Raw genomic sequence first — 23,335 nt, 5'->3', positions numbered from 1 at the left:
AGCGGGAGAGGTGTTTTAAACCAAACTCTGCAGTCACAGAGAAGATAGAGGGAGACGGAGAGGAGAAGAAGGTGAGAAGAGGTGGATGACAGATGAGTGGGGCAAACAGTTCCCTGAGTTATGTATAGAATTCATAAAGGCCTCGTCATGGGAGCGGTACAGAACTTAGCGAGTGAGATGTGGGAGGAATAAGAAGAGTGATAGTAGCACCGCACTGTCTTGATATCACAGATGGAAATGACAATGCTATGTATGATGCGAGCTGGACGACATCTGCGAGAGGAGGTAACAGCAGAATAGAACAAATAAAGATGAGTAGAAAATGAAGTGTTAATTATTTTTTCTTCATATATCCCATCTTCTGTCTTTCTACTGCTACACCTCCATGTTCCCTTTTTTGTGGTTTGTCTGCATTTTCTGCCAGCCATACACATACAGATCCCTACACCTCTGACCTTGACATCAAGGCAATGTCACTAAAGAAAAATGGTTGCATGCATACAAGTCACTAGTTACAGATCAATAGCTTTATACAGTAGGTGAGACACTATGATGTGTGTGTGTGTGTGTGTGTGTGTGTGTGTGTGTGTGTGTGTGTGTGTGTGTGTGTGTGTGTGTGTGTTTGTATGTAGGGAGGCATACGTAGACTATAAATAAGAAGTGGACGTAGTCACCGTGACTTAACCCATTGATTTTTGGCGTTTTGGCGTTGCCATCTTGTTTTTTTGCAACCAGACAAGACGTTGGAGCTAAGTACAACCGAACACTGAACAAAACATTTTTAGGCGACCAAAATGTTACAATTAACTTTCATGAACTGAAAACACACTGTGAAAGGGTTAAAGTTCTAAGACGAACACACGGACAACTCCCAGACCGGTCAACGCCGTGGTAGCGACCTGTCAATCAAAAGGTAGCCAAGCCCTAAAGCATACCCTGCTTTATGGTCTATTTGAATCTAAATGGGACCATCAAATGAACATCATGCTGTATTGAAGAAGACTTGGCACTAGAGATTGGGAACATAATCTCATGTTTACTGAGGTAATAAATCAAGTGAGAAGTAGGCTCATTTTCTCATAGACTTCTATACAATCAGACTTCTTTTAGCAACCAGAGGAGTCGCCCCCTGCTGGCTTTGAGAAAACGTGCACGTTTAAGGCACTTCAGCACTGGCTTTCAATTCTTAGACCTGGAGGTTGTCCGCTGGTGTAGAGACATTTAGGGTCCAGTGTTGGTGTGTGAGGTATCAAATCACATTTGGATAATTAAGTCAGGCGTTCACCCACAGTGAGAACCATCAACAACCTTCTTCCATGAATAATACTGGCACCGTGTATGGTGTATCATCTGGCCACCATCCACCACACTCTCTTCATTACTGCCACAAACAGCAATGCAGGGGCACTCCCCTCAGGGATCTGCTATAAACACACTCTCCTCAATCAACTGATGGTCACCTGCATTTCTGCAAAGCCATTTTTTCCCACTCTTCCCAAAATAATTGTTCATTAAGTATTGTCTCAATTTCAACAAAGAAAATTTATTAATATCAATCAAAAATAGAGTCTCCATTTGGGTAATACATATTTAGCAGTTTAGGGGATAAAAGTAAGTTTAAAAAAAGGTGTGCTACTTTTCCAGCAGTATTACATTGTTACTAGCTCAATAAAAGAAGTGAGAGTAGAAGAGAGACAGAGATGATGAAGGTTATAGATGTAGAGCAGGTCTATTTAGGCTACGCTGTACACTGGGCCCACTGGGATACCAGCGATCGACCATCACACCGAAATAGAAATGGGAGCAGAGGAGAGAGAGAATGGAGGAGAAGTAAGGTGTGGTGAGACAGAGGGATGGGAGGATAGAGAGAGAGAGAGAGAGAGAGAGAGGAAGGGCAGGTGGAAGGGTTGATGAGGAGGAGTCTGGAAGGGACAAGAAGGAAAGGAAGTACGAGGATTTAAGTGAGATCCATAATAGAGTTGCAAAGTTGGAGGAAATATTTTTCCAATTTTCTATTTTAATGTTTTGTTTTAAAGAAATAGTTTGACATTTAAAAATCAAATACAGTACTCTGGCTTTCTTGTCGAGAGTTCGATGAGAAGATTGATGCCACTTTCACGTCCATACGGTAAATATGTACAGAAGCTGGAGCCAGCAGCCAGTTAGCTTAGCTTAGCTTAGCTTAAAGACTGGAAAAGGGGAAGCAGTTAGACTGGCTCTGTCCAAAGGTAAAGTCTGCATAAAAAGGATCATTTGCCATTTTATAGGGTGTATGTGCCAGATAGAGTGAAAGCAGTATCAATCCTCTCATCTAACTTTCAGCAAGGATCATGTTTTTTTTTCTACTTTCTAAATACTGTAATACCCATTAGCTTCAACTGCTGTTGCTATGGAGAAGAGGTCAGTGAGTCAAATTCAAAATGCTTTGCCGTTTCAATTAGCAAACCATCAAACTGATCAAAAACTGACCCAGAATCTGAAAGTGAACTGATTTATGCTGCGGAATGAAATTAAAATGAAAAGTTGTTTTCTTGTTTCTACAAAGTGTAAAATTTCCAACCCGTTTGCCATTAGCAGTGTGTGAGTCATGATAGCTTGTTTTATACCAAGAAATGCAGCACGGTAGTCATAGTTAACTTCTGGCCATACATTTTTATGTGCACAGGCTTGTACCTTGGAGGTATTTTGTAACACAGTTGCTCATCATACTGATCATTTAACTGTGACAGTTCCATGCCCATCCAAGCCTGAACAACCTGCCATTGTCTACAAAGAAAAGGAATGGGACTTTCACTTTCAGAGCTATGAAATCCTGAAATAACTTTTCCTAATTTGCAATCGATGGGGTGAAGAAGAGGATAAAAAAAGGTGGATGGGTCAATGTGTTGGACAACCATTGCCATTTAGTCAGAATATAGATTAGATGTATATATTTAAGGTATACTAGTTATATTAGGTTGGAGATCATTACATTTTAGATATAGTTTTGGTGTGCTTGAGATATTGGTAAGCACCTGGTATGGACTTAATCACAACCTGCTGGTGTAAAATTGTCTCTGGAGGTTGGGGGAAGGTGATGGCCAAGGAGATTTGTGGATGGTGGAGCTGAAGTGTGTGTAAGTGCAGCGGGAGACAAATCAGTGCAACTAGCGGCCAAGGGGAGAAGGGGGGGTGAAGAGAAGATGGAGGTAGTAAGAAGACTGAAATGGGAAGTGGTGATATTGTAGAGGGCAAAGAAAAAATATTAAACAGAAAAGGGGTCAGGATATGAAATTGAGGTATCCTGGTTGGTTGGTTGGAAATAAAATAGCTCAGTCCCAGGCTGGCTATAAAACAAGTTATTAAAAACGGAAAAAAACTGCAAAATTTCACTCTTGAATTGAATTTTTATTGCCTATTCAACGTTCCTGCTGTATTAATCAGTATTTAGTGCTATCTCTCCTCAGCATGCATAAGATAGCAATTCATTCCATCACCTTGGTGAGTAAAGTCATACTGATGGACAACTCTGCAGACGACAAACTAGAAGTTATAAAAATGGTGACTTATGAGGCCGACCTATTAGGGGGGATGGTTGGTGTACTGCTTTGGACAATAATATTATATTACTGTATTATATATAATTTACTGTATACAGCAAAAAAAATCCCAGAACTGGTTTGTTATTATATAAAATTTAGTGCAAACTTGTAGTTATGCATGTTTTAAGGTCTCGCTAAGAACTCTCTTGCCCTTCGTTTCTCACAACATCAAAGACTATCGATGCCCTAAGCACCTCTTCATCCCCCCCGACCCTCGAGGAATGGCTCTGACCTGAGCACTCTCTTACAGTTCCTTGCTCCCTCCCTACCCAGGAGGACCCACCGACGTGCTGCAGCTCTCCACCTGTCTACAGTACAGAACATAGTTACACTGTGAGCATCCACCAACCGTCTTTTCTCCTATCTCAAGAGAAGCAAGTCCCTTCTCGGAAACTAAGCTGTAGCCTGACATCCCATCTGGCCCCTGAATGACTCATGCCATTCACCCGCTAGCTGCCTGAGGGAAACGCTAGCCTCTTCACCCCACAGTCACCTACAAGGCAACACATAGGTAACTACATCCTAGGTGCAGGTATATAGTACAAGGAGGCGGGCTACTGAGAAAACTGAAGGGTAAGAAACAGATTCCAGGCATGTTAGAGAATTAGATGTGGCACTTAATTACCACTCATTTCATCATCATCATCTTCGTGTATCAAGGTATCTCATTAAATTTGGATTTGCAAAAAGGAATTTTACTTCCTGGGGATGTTTATGTTTTAACCTCAATTCATGTATTACATTTAGGCTGGGTAGCATTTAAAAGCGATGCCAGTACCAATAGAGCACTTCAGAAGTTTTGATGCTTCTGGGTTGTTTCGGTCGATAAAGGTATCTAGTACCTATGCCCAGCCCTAATTACATTCCTCCACTAGGGGTTTCAAATAGGGATGCACCGATCCAAATTTTTCAGTCCCGATACTGATAGCAATACATGGGCTTTGGATATCAGCCGATTCTGAGTACCGATCCGATACCAGTGTTTAATTAATAAGCTATAGGCCTCACTGTGTGGAAGTGACTGGGATCATTGTTTTAAGTGTAAGGAAACAACAGGCTTGACTTCAATATTGCTTTCCTAACTTTGAAAACAAAATGTAACAATTACATAAATATAAATTTACTGAATGGTTATTTGTTATTAATAAAATAAATCATAAACCAGCAACTTGGTAAAAAATGTTCAACATTAACAGGAATTACAATTCAACTGTGAACCTTTTTAATGCAGCGACAAATTGGTCAAAACTTAAACTTAAAAATGTCAGTCTAGTCAGTAGAATATAAACATAGAACTGAATTGGATAGATCAGCCCACTCGTCACGATACCCGATCCAGCTGTTTGAGTCAGTATCAGCCCGATATCCGATCCAGTATCGGTACATCCCTAGTGTCAAAAAATGTCCATCCATTGGAGTCATGAAACCTTTACAAAAATTGATTAACATAATAATACCTAATGAAATGTGTTAAAGGAAGTTTCTTTTTGTTCCTGAAACGCTTAGATTGTTAATAACTGATACAATATGTTTCCCCCTTTTGTATATTATGCACTATTGTTTTTTTTTTATAGCCATCATGTGCATAATGTGTATTGTGTTGCATGTATTCTCCAACTACTTTGCTTGGGAATGCACTGAGCGCCTTATACTCTAGCCATCAGTCATATATAACATATTTCTTATTAAAACATTTTTAAAAAATCAGTCTCTCAAATGTCTGCCGAATTTGTATCTAAATTGTACAGTTTCATGTACTGTAGCAACAGTGGAGCAGGAGCCTGGTGCCTGCGTCATCTAAATGCATGCAGTCAAGAGTGCAACCTCTTCACTGGTTGCATTTGTATACTTATAGAGCCATTATGCATTTATGCTGCATAATGGACTACAGCCATTCATGAACTATTAGTATCATGTGCGAGGGCTGGTATAGGCTACAGTATACGGGGCTAATAGGTCAACCGTGCTCAGGGCCTCTTACCATCAAACGCAGTCCCCCGGGACACATACACATTACACACACCACACATGATGACAGCAAGCAATACAGAAAACCTTCAAGGATAATTAGCATCCATGATCATATTTCGGAGGTAACATATGTTCCGTGGAGCAGTCACGCGCCACACGAGGGGATCCACACAACACAATCATGGAAACACCTGGGATCACTAATGCAAATACCATTACTCAATATCTACTTAGTGAATGTTCCAGTGAGAGACAACATCATAACAATTCATAATTGTAACCAGGGATGAGGGAAGAGAAGCACCGGGCTTGTTAGCAGTAGGGCAAGTTCTCAACCAAAATATGGCAAAACTTGTTAAATGGATTTACCTAATGAAAATGGTGGGAAACAATGATATGGAAGCACCTCATTTATCCAAGCAACAAGATGCACAATGCATTCTTGAGAATCCAATAAATGCCCAAATAATTAATGGCACACACAATGAGATTGTGGTGAGATTGCAGTGTGTTGAATAATTCAGCCTGTAGAGAATTTGCATTTACATACATTCTGAATTGCTCCATAGAGCCACATATTGTGTTCACTTATTGTCTATCGTTTTATGATTAATTATTTGACCCACTGGAGATATCAAAATGGAACTATAATGTTGCCTTGTGATCCAGAATAGATAGCTGGGCCAAGACTTCCTTTTCCGTGCTCATTGTTTACAGTGAGATTAGCAGCTTGAGTTGCAAGACCTACAGTATGTGCAAGACTGGAGAATCATTTTAAACCAATAAAAAGCTAAATCATCGTCAGACGAAAGTCGGTGGGTTCCCAGATTGTATTTCAGCCAGTGCGTTCCTCCTCTTTCGCTCTCCACATGGACTGTTTACCTGTACTCCACCAAAGCTTGCTCGAACGTGATTGGTCAATACTACTCGGACTACAAAAACGGAAACCAGAGCGCTTCCGATACCAAAATCTTGCCCCGTTACCTACAGATTCTACATGTGAATGCAGAATCCGTTTATAGAGATTATTACATTTCCCATAAAAGACAGCATGTTAATAATTACAATATTCCTGTTTCTATATCATGAGTTTAATTGCTTTCATTTTAGTTTTATTGTAAGTCTGCAGCTGTGATGCTGGAGGTGTTTAACACACTGATGAAATGTAATGTTTGTGTATGTAATCAGGATGCTCATGAAAATGAAATTATAATTGTATGTCTGTTATGATTATCTTTATTGCTAGTTAAAATTCAGTTCAATTTCTGTATCGCTGTAACACTGCAAGCATTCCTTTCACACTTCGGTTTCAAATATGGTGACGAGCAATTGGCACCGCATCCCTGATCAGTGTTCATCAACGTTTTATTCTATTCAATCCCATTTTGATTCGCTCTTTATTCAGCTCTTGAGACTCAGAAGATTCTGTGAATTCATCTAGATTACTCTGCCACCGGCAGCTGACCTAGAAGTGGTGCTATTGGATGAGAAGACGAGGGAACACAATCTTCTGAGACTATCAGCCTATAAGGTTACAGGTTACCTGTGATGTCACACAGGTGACACTACATGAATAGTGATCAATGATCCCTACATCAGGGGGAGGTGGATCATTTTAACACTGTTATAAATATTCAATACACAGATGAAGCCATTAGAGAGGTCTGTTTGTTGTATGCCTGCTCTACTGCAGCTGGGGACGAAGCAACAGAAAATCCTACCGTTATGCAATATGTAGATAATGTAAAGGTTGCGCTGTATAACAGTAGATCTCTGTATAAATAATTGAATAACCTGAAGAGGATAGCTTTGGTGGATAAGTGATACAATGCATGTGAAGGCATTCATAAATAGTTATATAATAAATCAAAACTAACCTACACCTGTTAGGATAAAAAAAAAGGAAAGGGGAAATATCTGGCATTTGCACTGCAGATATGAAATATTCACTTTTTCCAATTGTTTCACCGAAAATAAATAAAAATAAAAACAGGTGCTGTACCTGTACCTATTCATTATTATTATTATTATTGTGTTTTTGCTTTCTCATTCCACTCATGGCCGGTCCATATTTGCAGACGCCACAGCACATCCCACGTGGCCAAAACCTCTACCGTGTTGCCCCAGAGACCTGCTCCTTAATAAGGCTACGGCTGATTGGTTGATGGGATGGGAGAATGACAAGGGAGGGTGGGGTGGGGGGCTTGTACGGAGGAGGGAGAGTGAGGGGAGCTAAACTGTCCAGAGAGATTTCTATGCATACTAAACAGGTCTCACACTCGCCGGCTGAGAAGAATTTTCATTAGTCCTTCAAACAGGACTCCCTCCCCTGTCTGCTGCTCTGATGCTGTGCTTGCGCATTTCTCCAGGTGCTTTACAAGGTTTGTGCATGATTCATCATTTACCAATGATTTTTATATATCAAATAACGCATGTGGAGCAAGTAAGTAACGATCCATATCCAAACCAACAGTGAATACAATGAAAATGCACCATCAATCTCATGATCAGCTCAACATACAGTAGTAAAACACATTCCTCAAGATGTGATCCTTCAAACCACACACACATATTGACATACACACCCACCAGCACATACATAGACAAGCACTGGGACTTACCTTCTGTGGGTGAGGTTTTCAGTCGTTTGCACAGTCCCTCTATGCCCGTGTAGTCCTCCTGGAGCTTGACCACCGCCTCTGTGCCACGCAGCTCCATCAACGAGCGCAGCTCCATGACCGAGCAGCCGAAGCCGGCCGCATGGTTGTCCTCATTTCTTTGGTTCTTGGCATAAAAATCGCTGTTGGACATGTCCCCCATGATGCCGGCTAGTCAAGTCAGTTAGATAAGTGTTTGTTATTGCTTATAGATCAATCAAAAATCTTGCACAGCAGAGAGATGAGCTCAGTCTCATCCAAAAAAAATCCAAATCAAGCAGGCAACAACCAAAAAAAGGGGGAAAAAAGATTGCCACTTGTAGGTAAAGTAGGCAGATAGAGAGATTAAAAAGGGGGCTGGGGAAATCCGATGGGATCAATCGATGAGCAGCCTCTCTGTTTCAGGAGAGACTGTCAGATATCGGCAGACCAAAAACCATCAAAGAGAAGAAACAGGAGAAGAGGAGAAAGAGCAGCAGAGAACAAGGAGAGGAGGGGATGACGAATCGCAAGTGGGGAGCATCCAGGTAAGCGTTGGACAGCCCCAGTGGTCAGGTCCTGAGAAGGGAAATGATGGTGGTTGCAAGTCCTGTAGGTCTCAGGCTCACCACGGCTGCAGTCCAGACCCGCTCCATGTGTGGCTTCCCATTGCTGCTATTCTGCTGTTGCCTCCGCTGCCTCTCTGTCTCTACATGGTGGTCTTCCCCATCACTGCTACAGAGAGAGAGAGAGAGAGAGTGAGAGAGAGAGAGAGAGAGAGGGAGGGACGAATTCGAGAGATGAATTCAAAGAGGACAGAAGGTGAGGGAGGAGGGAGAGAGACACAGACAGAGAGCACAAGACGTGAGCGTTGCAGTGTTCTCAGGGCAGGGGTGAATGCAGCGGTAGATGGTGCACAGCTGAAGGACAGCCTCTCCTGGCTGCGGCAGTAACTGTGGCTCTGCTGTCTCTATCTACTGCTGCTACTGCTGCTGCTACTGCTGCTGCTAACCTCATTCTGAGGACAAGACAACTGCCAGAGAGAGATAGGTAGATAGAGAGAGAAAGGGATACGAAAGAGAAGGAGGGCGGAGAGAAGAGGATGCTCCTTTCTGGTGCAGAGCGTAGAGGAGTTGTGCGCGGGCGGGAGGCTGGGGCAGCTCTGACGACAAAGCGGAGAGGAAGCACGTAACGCTGCGCTGTCACAGGGAGGATGGGCTGAGCTGTGGAGCTGCTGCTGCTGCTGCTGCTATCCCACCTCTAGTTCTCTCTCATTCTACAGTAAGTGACCTCTCCTATGCAGTCACTCAATCTCAGTGATCTCTTCCTCTCTACCTGTTGTCTTGTAATGCCTTGCATTAATGATTTCACTTCATGTCTCCCACCCTCTCTCACCTTAGGACTACACTCTACTCACGGAATAGACTTCTTCGGTGTTATACTGCAATTTGCCAGATTAGAATAATTCAAAGTCCGTCACTAGTTTACATCGATTTCAAGTAAATTGCCATCATGGAACAAATTCCTTTCTTTCAAAGGATGAGGCTGGCATAAGTATATTTATATTCTTGATAAATCCTATGATATGATCAATACAAACAGTTTGTTAGTCCATCTTTCAACACTTTCCCTCTTCCCTTACCTGTCTGTGGCACCCAAGGCACATTTTAGTGTGTTTAAAAACAGATCACATTTACAGTTTCATTCAAGAAACTTTAGATAATTTCCTAAAACCGCTGGACACTATAGTTATTAGCAAGTCAAGCAGCCATGGTTTAATAGACATTTGGTGCTCTAGTGAGTATTTTCAGCACCTGGACTCAAATAAACAACAGTGCCCAGATTCATTGTAATAAAGTAATGTCATAGTGCAATGGCATGGCTCATTGTTGTGTTTTTTAATTTAGACAACAATAGAGGTCTATGGCACAGAAGAAAAAGCAAATAATATTTGTTAAAGGGGACCTATTATGCTTTTGTGCTTTTTCCCTTTCCTTTAGTGTGTTGTATAATATTTTGTGCATGTAAAATGTTTGCAAAGGTACAAAGCCAAGCCCAAGTCCAGGCCAAAGGGAGTTACTCTCCCCCACAGAAACACTGCTCCTGAACTGCCTGAAACGCCTTGCTTGAAGTCCCGCCTTTTCTTCCGCAACGTGATGATGTCACCAAGTAACACACTTTACCTAGCGGCTAGTTTGGCTCACCCTCAAACAAAGCTAGTTAAAGCCGAAACGGAGTCCGAAGAATTTGGTTCGGTTGACCAATCACAACAGAAGGCCAGCTGACCAATCAAAGCAGACTGACTGGGCTCAAACAGAACGTTTCAGACACAGGGCGAAAAGAGGTTCTTCAGCACAGCCGGTATGAGAAAAATAGAGTGTCTTTTTATTTTAACAATGAAGCATGTAAACATGTTCTAGAAGAAACCCAAAATACAAGTATGCACCTGAAACCTAGCATAATAGGTCCTCTTTAATCGGATCAATTCATTGATAGTCTTTCCATGATATTTGTTGACAATAGAGGAAATACAGAATATTGCCATCCTTTTCCTTTAACTCACCAGCTTCTCACAATGTACCCACCTACACATAATGTCACAATACAATGCACATGCACTATTGATTGGTCACCCGTAATTTACTAGTGTGCCTTAATTTCCAATCAATGAAATCAGTGACCAGTAAACCTCCGGCTTACAGCTAGCCTACATCACTTCCCACTCACTCAGGGGATACCTGGAATCCAGTATTCACCACTGTATTGCATTATACTGAACACTCCAGTAAATCAACACTAAAGCACAACAACTGGCTAGCTATACGTCTCTTCGTCATATGTAAAGCACAGTATTAATACTGGAATACAGGCCACCTGCAGTTAAAATTGGCCGGTCACTCCATTCATTAAATTAACTACAAAACCATACAATCACAACAAGGCAAAAATGGCTCACATACCCGCGTGACCCCGTCGTACATCGACACAACTCACGGCTCGTATTAAAACACTACTAAAACGCACTCATAAAAAGGTGTATCCGTTTTTAATGGCAGGGTATCGTGCTAACTTTCTAGTGTCGGTATACCGTGCCACACTGGGTCCTACACCTTACTCATTGCTATTTAAAAGGTCGATTTGGGAAAATTGAAGAAGTAAGTGGTTTTCTGCAGTAAAAATATATGTTTTTGAAAGGCTAAACGCCAACAAATATGGATTGAAGCAGAACATTTCGTTAGATAAAATATATTTAGATTTTTGGAAATGATTGCATTTATTTTTTACCAATAAATTTAGACTTTTGGACTTTACAATGCTCTGAAGTTATTGGAAATGTTTGGATCACGAGTCTGAAAAAATCCTACACTGCCACCACTGGAATCTAATTCCACAAATAGTATAATACTAATTATTGTAGTCAAAAAAATCAAAGTATCGATAAATATCAACACTGAATATTTGAAACGTTTCAATACACATCTCCAAAGTATCGATACACAAGTACCAGATGCCCTTTCTGCTCTCTCTTCTCTCTGGCAGCGAGTTAACACGCACACTGCTATTTATCTTTTATTAAATATCTAATATATAAATACAGGGCTTAAACAGAATGAAGAGACATGCAAAATGACATAATTTAGAAATGTCAACGTTATGAATGAAGCTTCAAAGCTTACAACTATCCGATACAGCCCTTGAATTGTCTTATATTGATGAGTTTCATATTCTGTTAACTGATTAGGGGGGCACTCTGCTTACTATTTGTCGCTGTAAATTGATGCAGGGTGCTGAACTAATGTGGCCGTGGCATATTGTGAAGGGGAGGAAGTCCCATTAAAAACTCCATTTAACTGCATATGAGCCAATACACCAATAACCTATTTAACTCAAAAGGAAAGCACTGCTGCCCGTCCCTGTGCGTGTAACAAGCTGAGTGTATGCACATTGTAAACCCTCCTATGTAGGCGCATTTTACCATATGAATAACGAGCCCCTTTAAATAGCAGGAAAATACTAGACAATTGACTTTAGAACAGATTTTTGTTCAGTAGGGCAATCGCTTTCTGCTGTTTCAAAATAGCAATGCGCTAACAATGCGCCTGATCACACCTCATTTTAAGACCAACACGCCTATGGGCGCACAGATGGTCGCAAGTACATTTGCTACTTACTTACTTGCACTATGTGGCGCTGGGCATGAAAAGTACAACTGCATCAGTCTGAAACTAGCAATGACAGTTGTGTTGTGATGTGCCCTGCTTAGCGCCGGGTGTAAGATAGGGCCTTATTATACAGTGCTTTATATCACACACCAAATTCCTATATGTAAAAGGCCTGCTTTACCAATTGAATCCTGCTTTACCAAGTAATTGAATCTACAAAATATAATCTTTATATGTACAGTACGAGGTAAATCAAAACTGAAACCAGCCAAGAGCAGCTACATTGTTGTGTATTCCTTTTGTTAAGCTAAAACATGTTCCTTGTGACTGGTAGTGCAATGTGTAACTTCCTATATGTTTAAACTACAGCAAAGATATTGGAGCTACCCAGTCTTTTGTTTTTGAAGTTGTTTACCCTTGTTGTTGGTATGCAGTAAACATGTTATACAATGATCAGGTAACATGAATATGATTCATTATTTATGTCTCTCACTGCGAGGAGACGTTTCGTTGTAAAACTATTCCCAGAACGTAGAAAAACATGATGATTCTGGAATCGTAGGCACATTAAAATATAAGTTAACAACACAAGGTAGCATATTACAAGATGCAGTTTGTCTAGCCAGGTGTTGTCTGTTTAGAAGTATCAATGGTAATCAACAGAAGGTTCTACACTGAGATGTTGAGCATGCTCAAATTCTTGGTACTGTTGGCAAGCGCTGCTTATTCGACCAGACGGACACAATCAGCAAGGTGTCCAGTCGCAAATATCAAGTCTGATGATATGGACGGGACTAGTACCAGACACAATAGAGCGCTCAGGAACAGCGGGGCACAGACCTTGTCACAGCAGGGTGGTAAGAGATCCTGCCAACACGTGAATACACATCTGTAACTCCACAGGAACCAGTCCTGTCCGTTAATGAGCTCCAGCCCTTGCTGAAGTGACAAAGTTAGACCGCATTGGCAATGTCACCGGGGACAGGTGTGACCTAATAAGCCTGCTAAACATTTCTGTAAAGAATTTCCAACAAAGGCAAATTGGAGAAGCGAGCGGTTTTCTGCAGTGAAAATGTTGTTTCTGAAAAGCTAAATGCCAACCACTATGGACTGAAACAGAATATTTCATTAGATAAAAACATGTTGCGAATTTGGAAAATGGTGACATCTATCTTTTTTCAATAAATTTTGCCTTTTGGACTACAACGCTCTGGAGTTACTGGAAATGTTTGGATCACACAAGTCTGAAACAATCCTACGCAGCCAACACTGGACCCACATTCTACATGTAGTATAATACTAATTAATGTTGTCAAAAATGTCGACGTATCGATACATATTGACACTGAATATTTTAAATGGTTTCAATGCTTATTTTCTGAAGTATCAATACATGGATACCAGTTTTTTCCCACCTATTGATTAAAGGTAGGGTTGGTAATGCTGAGAAATTAGCTAGAGTACACTAGATTTTAAAATGATCCCACCGAAAAGCTCGCCCAGTGTTGCCACTCTTTTCTAATTAAATTAGCTAGCAGCACTAGCTCCACTAGCTCGACAGAGTTGCCAAGTGGGCAACACTGACAGTCCGTCGCTTCAGGTCTCCCTCCAAAGCCACTCCCCCAAAATGATCATTATGAACGTAGACAACAAACATGGCTGTTGTTGGTACTGACAGCTGTCAAGCTAGCAGCTTGTGGAAGACTCCGGGGATGTGCAATGAGTGCACAGGCAGAGTGCAGCATGCAGGCAGGCAGGCAGGCAGGTAGCCTATCCAATCATTTTATTCAGGCTGGATTCAATAATTCAACGGGTTTATTACAGTCCTGCGACAGCCACAGATACCAATCTTTTTTTTTTTTTTTATCCGACCATTTGATTTATCGATTGCTGTCGGGATGTATAAAAGAATTTTAACCAATATAACAAAAATGTTTTTTAACAGCACTACCAACCCTACCTTTAATACAATAATAATACATTAAAGAAAAGACATATTCTAGCTTTGTTGGATTTTGGATAGTTTCTCTATTTATAAAACAAAAAAAGGACAGCACGCGGCAGGACTGCATCTTCTACTCTGTTTTTTTCTCCAACCTTTTATGCTGCCCTCCTCCTTCGCCTGCCGATCAGGTCCAATCAATGTTGGCGGTACTCTTTGCATGCAAAGGCAGACATCTGTGCCGGCCAGATCCTCCAAAACCGCCAAATGAAAGCAAACAAATGCTCTCCCAGGAAATTATGGAGTGTGTGTGTGTGTATTCGTGTGCCTCGATGGTTAATCAAGTGGCAGGTTGAGGAGAGAAACTACATCACACAGGTAATTCTGGTGGCCACCATCACCAGCTTTACTGGTATAAACCCTGTACTGTACCCTGGCAGCAGGAGTAATGCTGGTTTTCTATCCTACTAAATTGCCTTTTGCAGCTCATCAGTTAATCAGTCAGATACTGTAACTGGGCAAAATGGAAACCAGCAGGGCTCTTCGTCCCTGTAGATTGAAAACCCACTGCCTTGACGGTTGTGGCTGTTGAATATTTGAGCTGGCATGGCACATAAGCACAGAGAGAGGAATCAATAATGCTGATGATCACAAAAGACAAAATTAAATAAATGCATAATTAGATCCCAAGACGCGTTGCCTGAGTATTGATTACCATTAGTCTAAATGCACACCAAAAAAAGGTTAATCCTGTCCATTGTACTGCCCAACAGGGAGCAACAACATCAGCAAGCTAAGCTGTGTAGTTCATACTTTTCGTTTGATTCAAGCTGACCACATTTTCTCTATGTCATTCTTCCATACTTTCCAATATTTTCCTAGTTTGAAAGAAAAATAAATTGTGGATAAAAATGCAGTATTTCGTGGCTAATTTAACGCAGGATGTCGGAGCAGCTCCCTCCACAACATCTGCTCATTCCCACCCATGTAAGGCGGTGTGTCTCCGGCTTCACATTATCATGTTGGTGATGTAAGTGACTGGTGGCGGTGTTATATTCTGCTGCCGTGCAACTGCCTATCTTTAAATTACGATGACATGCGCAGGAGTGGAAAGATTGAGATGTGGGAGGTAGGGAAATGAGGAGAAAAGACAGATGAAGGGGGGGAGGGAGAATGTAGATAAAGATGATAGCTGAAAGATGGACGAAGGTGGAGACCAAAGGAAGGGTTTAGCAGAGTAATACTGCATGATGGAATAAAGAGGGGAAAGCATAAAGAGCAAGGTGAAAGGTAAGTTAAAGGTGAAGTGCACTGCTGCAGCCTGAGCTGAGGTCCTCCTTTTTATATAATGTAAATACACATACACACACTAAGACACACTAACATGCATATATGTACACACATAATTGATTTCCTCTTTCCTTGGAAAAGGAGGGCAGCTGTAAGTAGAGCTATTGTTGGTGTTTTATATGCATTCACGGATAAAACCATTATGAAGGCAGAGTGTGAAAAATGTTTCTTCCTCAATGTTAAATAATTTGAACATCAAAGGAGCAACTTTCTTTTCCTCAAGTGTTGGGGATATGGAGCGCTTCATGATTTTGTCAGCATCTTGTAAAAACCTTCTGTTTCCAATATTTCCATCATCGTCTTTGTACCTGTTTTGTCTGTACACTATCCCACCAATCTCTATGCTGTCATCCTTTCTAACCCGTCTATCTGTAGCTGACTGAAACACTCCCCTGCTGTGCTATTCTTCTGTCTACCTCCCTGCCTACTTGCCAGTCTGTCTGCATAATTGTTGGCATGCTCCCCATGGCTTGACAGTGAGTAATGAGTAACATATGATCAAAGACTCAAAGAGAAAGTGTAGATTTTGCAATAATGAACAGCTTTTCACCCTAAGTGCGAGAACACTTAATTGGACTTTATGAACTTGAACACCATATGGGGACCACATTAAAACACGACTCTCCACAGCCAGATGCTAAGACCATCTGACCACCATACTGTACAGTGTTTGCCGTATGACGAAACTACTGACAAAACACAGAGGGATCTACTATAGCGGAGATACAAAAAGGGCTGTTAACATCACGCAATATCAGCAATACCAAACAGTCTGTACAGCCAAGAACCTGGGGCGCATGTTGTAGAATCATTTCTAACTAGCTGTAGTGCTTTTTGGTCTTTTTTTGTTTGACTTAAGTTATTAACCATGAATACAACATTTCTGTCAGACTTTCAAATTATTGCCTTTTTCATTTAAATGGCACAGTTTTAGTTTGTGCACATTAAACACAAAGAAAATGTGCTGCAATGCCCCTGTGCAACCCTGCAGTATTCTATTATAGTGCTGTTGCGGGGAACTGTATTTTCTTAAGTGCATCATATACTGGCAGCATCAGTCAATAATTTCTAAAAACAAAAGTATATACACTCAACTAATATCTCCATCATCCGGTCTTATCAATATTTTCCAATGGTATTTCAGCTTTTAAAGGCTTGAAGATTTGATTTTAGGGCATTCAGCTTTAGGTTCACTTTTGACGGTATTGTTTATAGTGTTGTTAAATGAACAGAGTGTAACAATTAGGAGGCTCTTTTGGCAGAAGTTGAATGTACTGTAATATTAACATGTATGAAAATATTAATCATTGTGTTTTAGTTACCTTAGAATGAGCCGAAACACTGTGTTAACTTTTTTTGCTGGGGCCGGAGTCGATAACGTTACTCACTCCGGAGTTAACCCCCGCCGTCACTCCACTCAGCCGCCGGGAAACAAGACACGGGAAACCTCTGTTGGTCTTGAGGGGCTGCAGCATTTAATTCTGCACAAACTGTTACTCCCACTGTATATTCACTTGATATTCTCAGAGCTAAACTAACCACTCGTTCATTTGTTCGCTTACACACATTTGCTGCGCTCTCTCTCTCTCTTGCTTCACCACTCACTTCCCAAGTATAGACACACTCACACTAGCTCTGCTATTCTCTAAATGACCTTCGCTACTCTTACAACAGCTGGCTCTAGATAGGGCCATTCACGTTTTCGCGCCAGCCACCATAGTTCTTCTACACGCTTGGCACACGGGAGGGGTTTAAATTAGGGCTGTCAATCTATTAAAATATTTAATTGCGATAAATCGCATGATGGTCCATGGATAATCATGATTAATCGCAAATTAATCGCACATTTTTTACCTGTTCAACAACCACAACAACAGCTGTCAGTGTGTCAGTGTGCTGACTTGACTATGTCTTGCCAAAAAATGCATGTCATTATCATAAAGTGGGCATGTCTGTAAAGGGGAGACTCGTGGGTACCCATAGAACCCATTTTCATTCACATATCTTGAGGTCAGAGGTCAAGAGACCCATTTGAAAATGGCCATGACAGTTTTTCCTCGACAAAATTTTGCGCAAGTTTGGAGCGTTATTTCGCCTCCTTTGCGACAATCTAGCATGGTTGGTACCAATGGATTCCTTAGGTTTTGTAGTTTCATATGATACCAGTATCTTCACTCTAAAAATTGCAAGTTGCGTCAAAGAAATTAGTGGCGTTAAAACAAATTTGCATTAAAGCGTTATTATCATGTTAACTTTGAAAGACCTAGTTTAAATTGGTTGCAATCTACAACCTCACCACTAGATGTCATTAAATCCTACACACTGCTCTTTTAAGCCAAACAATCCCATCATGAAACTTCAGGTATTTGATGCCTTCATCATCACAGTCTCTCTTGTTGAAATTCACACATTATTTGCAATGTAATATAGTGTATTCTATCTTAGCATCTATTTGACCTTTAATTTGAATTTCTCTATGTGTTGCGGCCAGTGAGTCGTCTGTTGGGTCTCTCTGTTCTGCTCCGTGATTATAAAGAACAAGTGTTAATGATGAAAACGATTCTCTACAGTAATTGCTGCTTTCTCTTTGATGAGAAGTTTCTAGCCTGACAAGCTGTGGGTAGTTTGCTGTCCTCCACGGTGAAGCCATGCGCATTCTCCGTGTGTCTGTGTCAAAATGTCCTTGAGCACAGTGAGGCAGAGCTGAGGAAGGAGCTGTGCCCGCTGCACCACCAGCAGCAGCAGCAGCAGCAGCAACAACACTGGCATACAGCTCCCCCTGCCTGTGACAAAAAATAGTGCAGGAGACTTCACTGATCACAGAGCTGCTCTGCACACCTGCACGTCCGTAAATATCACATTATAAGATGCTCATGGGTTACTTGACTGGTTCTTGGTGTCATTATGCTGAAGGCTGGGATCAGAAAAATGCAGGCCTACTTTGTTGCTTGGGAGGTCAAACAAACTCAATGAACTCTAAACAAAAAAGGAGCTTTACTGTTTAAACATACCTTGCATATTACCTGCACTACACTGCCAGTTTCTGCAATGAACCATTTTATGAAATGTATTTTATCTTCAGCTCCAAAAAAAAACGTGCGAAATGAAATAATAAATATCAGCCATGCAGCAGAAGCAGTTACACAATGACTTTGGGAATCCCCAACTACATGCATACACACATTGGACAGCAGCTGCATTGCAATACTGCACATCAATATCCATACACACACACACACACACACACACACATACGCCCGCAAAGAGAGAAAGACACATTAACTGACATTGTCTCTGAGGTGAACTGTTACATAACAACCACACGGAGAGCCTCCTTTCAGCCACCATCAGTGCTCTCTAATTGGGTTGAAAGCAGCTGTCATGCTAACTACTAAGCGCAGCAGACAAAGTCTGATTATGAAAAAAAAAAAATGGTTATTTTGGAAAGCAATGCAGGAGCTCCAAAAGGACTGCAGCGCCAACTCATATTGGGCTGAGAAGATAAAGCAAAGAGCAATGGGATGAGTCAGAGAGAAGGGGAAAGAGAACGAGACATGTATGAACACTATGTACGTGTTTGTGTGTGTGTCTGTGCTTAGCCTATGTGGGCTTATAGATGGTGAGGGGGTTTTGAAGAAAAGCAGTTGGCCAGGCAACCCCGGCAGCTGCAGGGGTTGCTGCGTGTCACTGCGTGTCACTGCAGAGTGAGATTGAGAAGCAGGAAAGTGAGAACAGGTGATTATATGCTATAGCTGTGAGACGACTGGATTAGAGGACGAGGCACTGAGCGATATAAGCCTTTTGTCCAAATAGAGAAGCCCTAATGGACCCCTTCTATTCACATGTATGAAAAATCCTTCTCCTAAAGAGGACAAACAGTGCCTCAAAAATATGTCAAGGTGTGCAACTGTGGGCGGCTCCATCTCTCCCTCACTCTCCTCTTCAGTTCCACCTGCCTGTTTTGCTTTTCTGCTTCTGCGGTGTACAGATGTCACCTTTCCTCTCTCCTTTTTTTCATTAACATTGCTTCATTCTTTCAACAACTGCCTTTTTTTGTTCTGTCCTTGTTGCTGTTGGAAGTTTTTCTGCTGCATTCACGGCCACCTGAATACCTTGCCCTGGCAAGGTATTCAGGTGGCATTATGACATTATACAACATAAGCAACACATTATACAACATAAGCAACACTGTCAGGCTGTGGAGGGAGATGTGGAGACGTAGAGTGAGATCCTGCCTGGAGCAGCTGTGTGGATGCACATTAACGACTGTAACCAAATAAATACTGGCATTTAATTACCAAGAATATTGAAATGTAACAAACAAATGTAGCATGAAAGTCATTATTATTGAAAAAGTAGCTAACCCAAATGTTGTTTGAACGTAATGATCTAATAATAAACAATAGCGGTTTAGTGTTTGCTTAATAGTGGATGCTCTGGTGCTTTTACAAGCTGTGGTTTTGCCTCTGTAGGAGATCATCCTATAAATGAGGAGTTGTGCTATTTGCTGATGAATTCTCCAATCAAACGACTCCCAAGCCAATTCCCCTGGAGCATAGCCTCTGGTTATCAATCACCTTATACAGGAACACAGAGGAGGTGAACCCTGGTAAATTATAATATATGGGGGAGTGGAATGAAGTGAAACATCTACAGTAAGGTACAAGCTGAGTTCAATTCTGGGTAGTCGGTAGGGTATCAGCCTGCTAAATTAAGTCTTTTTCCACAAAGTGAAACGATCACATGCCAAACAGCGCAGTTTAAAGGGATAGTTCGGGTGTTTTGAAGTGGGGTTGGATGAGGTACTTATCCATAGTCAGTGTATTAGCAAATGTAGAAAAGCAATGTACTGCAGCAAAACATATTTTAGCCGCCTAAAATTAAGACCTATCTAAAAAAATGAATATCAGTTTAAGTACACGCTATACTTAGAATATTGTCACCGCTTTACCTTGCTGTCAGACAGCTTTTTCCAACAGGAAAATGAGGCTGTTGCATCCATTTATGCTCTCACCAAAGCCACCAGACTCCATTGAAAAAAAATATAATTTTACCTCGCAGAACACAGGTGTGGCTGGTCTACTTCTGCCTCGGTTTGCGCTATTGTTGAGTCTGGCTGCTTTGGCGAGAGTATAGATAACAGCTTCAGTTCCCCGTCGGAAACATAGACTGTATAGCTGTCTCGCGGCATTGTAAACCGGCAAAATTATTCTATATATAGAATACAGTTAAACTGATTTTAGGAGAGCCTTTCTTTTGGGTGGCTAAAATAGGTTTTGCTACCGGCCCCGTCCACAGCAGCACATTGCTTTGCTCCCGTGCGATAACTCCTGTTAACTCCAAGCTGGGAGCGTGCCGACCGTCATCTATTGTAGGTAATACACGACTATAGATAAGTACCACTTACAACCCCACTTAAAAAAAAAACAAGCCATCCCTCTAAGCATTCATGAATCAGAGCCAAACACCTGACAGGTGCAGGTAAATAAGCAAGACTCCATGCTGTCTCCTCTAACAGAAAACAATACGATAAAACTATCACTGTCGGCACCTGTGTCCGATCGGACTTGAAGCTGCTGTTGGCACTTACTCACGTTGTTCCCTGCTATCTAGATCCTTGCTTGTGATGTACGAATTCTCACATGTACGTCACTTTGGACAAAAGCGTTTGCTAAATGAAATTGTAGAATGTACTCCGTGAAAATATGAATGTGGAGAAGCTGCAGCTACTGTATGTTTTTTTTTAGCCACACTAGGGCATGGCTTTAGGGACGGCAATGGCTTTTTTTAGGTCTACTACTTAAATCCAGACTGAAATATCTCAACAATTATCAAATGGATTGCCATTCAAATTTGGTTCAGATATTTAATGCATGTCAAATATTTAGTTTAGCATGTTAACATCAATCTTGTTTCTTAGTTACAGGTTAAATTGAACTGCCTCACACATGCCTAGAGTAAATTATTGTGAACATTCCCAGAAAAATGTCAACACAATGCCAGGTAGACTCAGTTAAATCACTGTATACAAAGAACATAGGAAAAATGTAGTCGTGTCAACCTTTTCACTTGTGACCTTATAATGATTACAACTTTCACGCCTTCCGTGCTCCATGCTCCCACCCAGCTTCTGTATTATAATCTTACCCACTTGAATAGTCGAACCTAGAATGAGTCTGTTTTAATCTGTATCACCACCAGACTCACTACCTTCACAGAATAATGCATCAAACAAGTGGATGACACAATGTGCTTGTGGGGATTTTAATAATCCACACACCCAGTCCTATGACACATGGTGCAGTCCACATGTAATGTGGCTCAGAGAACAGTAATGGCCCTCAGAGTGACACTTGCTTAAGAGCGTTTCTAACCACAAAAGGTCCTGCAAAACATACTGAGTCACCAGCACTTTGGAGGTTGAACGCTTAGTGCTTGTGTGTAATGAGGCAGAGACTGTGAATTTAACCTTGTAAATTCTGGTTTGGGGTTCGATAATGGTATATCCAAATCTCTGGAGTACTGCATTTATTTATCAGTAATGCCAAAGCTTGGCCTATAGCATGTACATAGGAGTTTACATGAAAAGTGGTTTATGTCAAGCAAAGTCCATGCCACATAGGGTGTGTTGTGCAGCTGGTAAATGGGTTATCTACAGTATGTTTCAATGGAAGAAGACGGGAGAACTTCAGCAATGCTCTCAACTGTGTAAATGTCACAGAAAAATAAATCTTACATGAGAGTACATACATTTTGCATACAAAGCAAAACCCTTGTTTTCAGGCCACATTCAGAAATAAATCTGATGTCAAGAGACTGGGGATTATTTATTGTAAAAATGATATTAGACAAATAGGTATAACAAGACTGCTCATGATAGTAAGTGCAGTTATCTCTGTCAACAAAAAAAAAAAAAACAGTTGTTAAAAAATGAATGAGTTTGACCCCCGTCTTCTTCCATATTTTCCCCCTGTGGGCCAGGATCCTGACCTCAGATTAGTCATCTGTTCCTAGATTTGTAAGCTTTTTTTCATGGAAGCACTCTGTTGCTTTTCAGGATGACAAGCTGCTTAATCTGTGTCCGGAAAACACCCGGAGATCAAAAAGCATGATACAGCTTCTTACAGACAGTCCTTCCTTTGCAACTAAATGGGCACGCATGGTCAAACAACGTCTCAGGTAAACAAAAAGACACTCAATTGCTTTGTCATTTCAAGGAATAGAAAAGAATAATAGAATAGAGCAGTGTATCTATTTTTAACATGAAAAAATTAGAGGCTCTAAGGTAAATATAAGTTACTGAAAAGACTGGATGACACTTAAAATTTCCCTTTTTGACTGGCATTGACAAATTGTTTTCGCTGTCAAACATGAACAGACACAGCACACACGAACAGATAAGGATAAGTTTGATGTAGAGAGCATACATGTGATGACATGGTGAAGATGGGGATTACACACTACTTCAGTTCTAACCACTTCATCATCTCCTAAATCTCACAAAAGTAAACTCTTGTGGTGCAGCTACAACATATAAACACAAACACACACTTTCTGCTTAATTTTCTTCCCCTTTCTCACACTCAGCACTCCTTCACTGTCAGCCGTCTCCATTTGGAAGTAAATGTTGGCAGTCCTAATTATATAATGACGGTTTTACTACAATAAAATAATTTCCATAACTAAAAGTGA

The 23,335-nt window shown here is 41.1% G+C and overlaps 1 protein-coding gene across 14 annotated transcripts in view; it reads right to left on the bottom strand.

Moving 5' to 3' along the window:
* Positions 1-23,335, bottom strand: part of atp2b2 (ATPase plasma membrane Ca2+ transporting 2) — a 154,859-nt gene that overhangs the window by 75,069 nt on the left and 56,455 nt on the right. For 13 of the 14 annotated variants that reach the window (XM_074643331.1, XM_074643347.1, XM_074643418.1 and 10 more), the window contains exon 2: positions 8,174-8,923. In XM_074643331.1, coding sequence (XP_074499432.1) covers positions 8,174-8,372 — 199 coding nt within the window. In that variant the 5' untranslated portion in view covers positions 8,373-8,923. The remainder of the gene's footprint in view (positions 1-8,173; positions 8,924-23,335) is intronic. The other variant, XM_074643339.1, reaches the window with a different exon arrangement.

This window comes from Sebastes fasciatus, chromosome 1 (genome assembly GCF_043250625.1).
Source record: "Sebastes fasciatus isolate fSebFas1 chromosome 1, fSebFas1.pri, whole genome shotgun sequence".
NCBI lineage: Eukaryota > Metazoa > Chordata > Actinopteri > Perciformes > Sebastidae > Sebastes > Sebastes fasciatus.
This window is presented reverse-complemented; position numbering and strand designations above follow the sequence as displayed.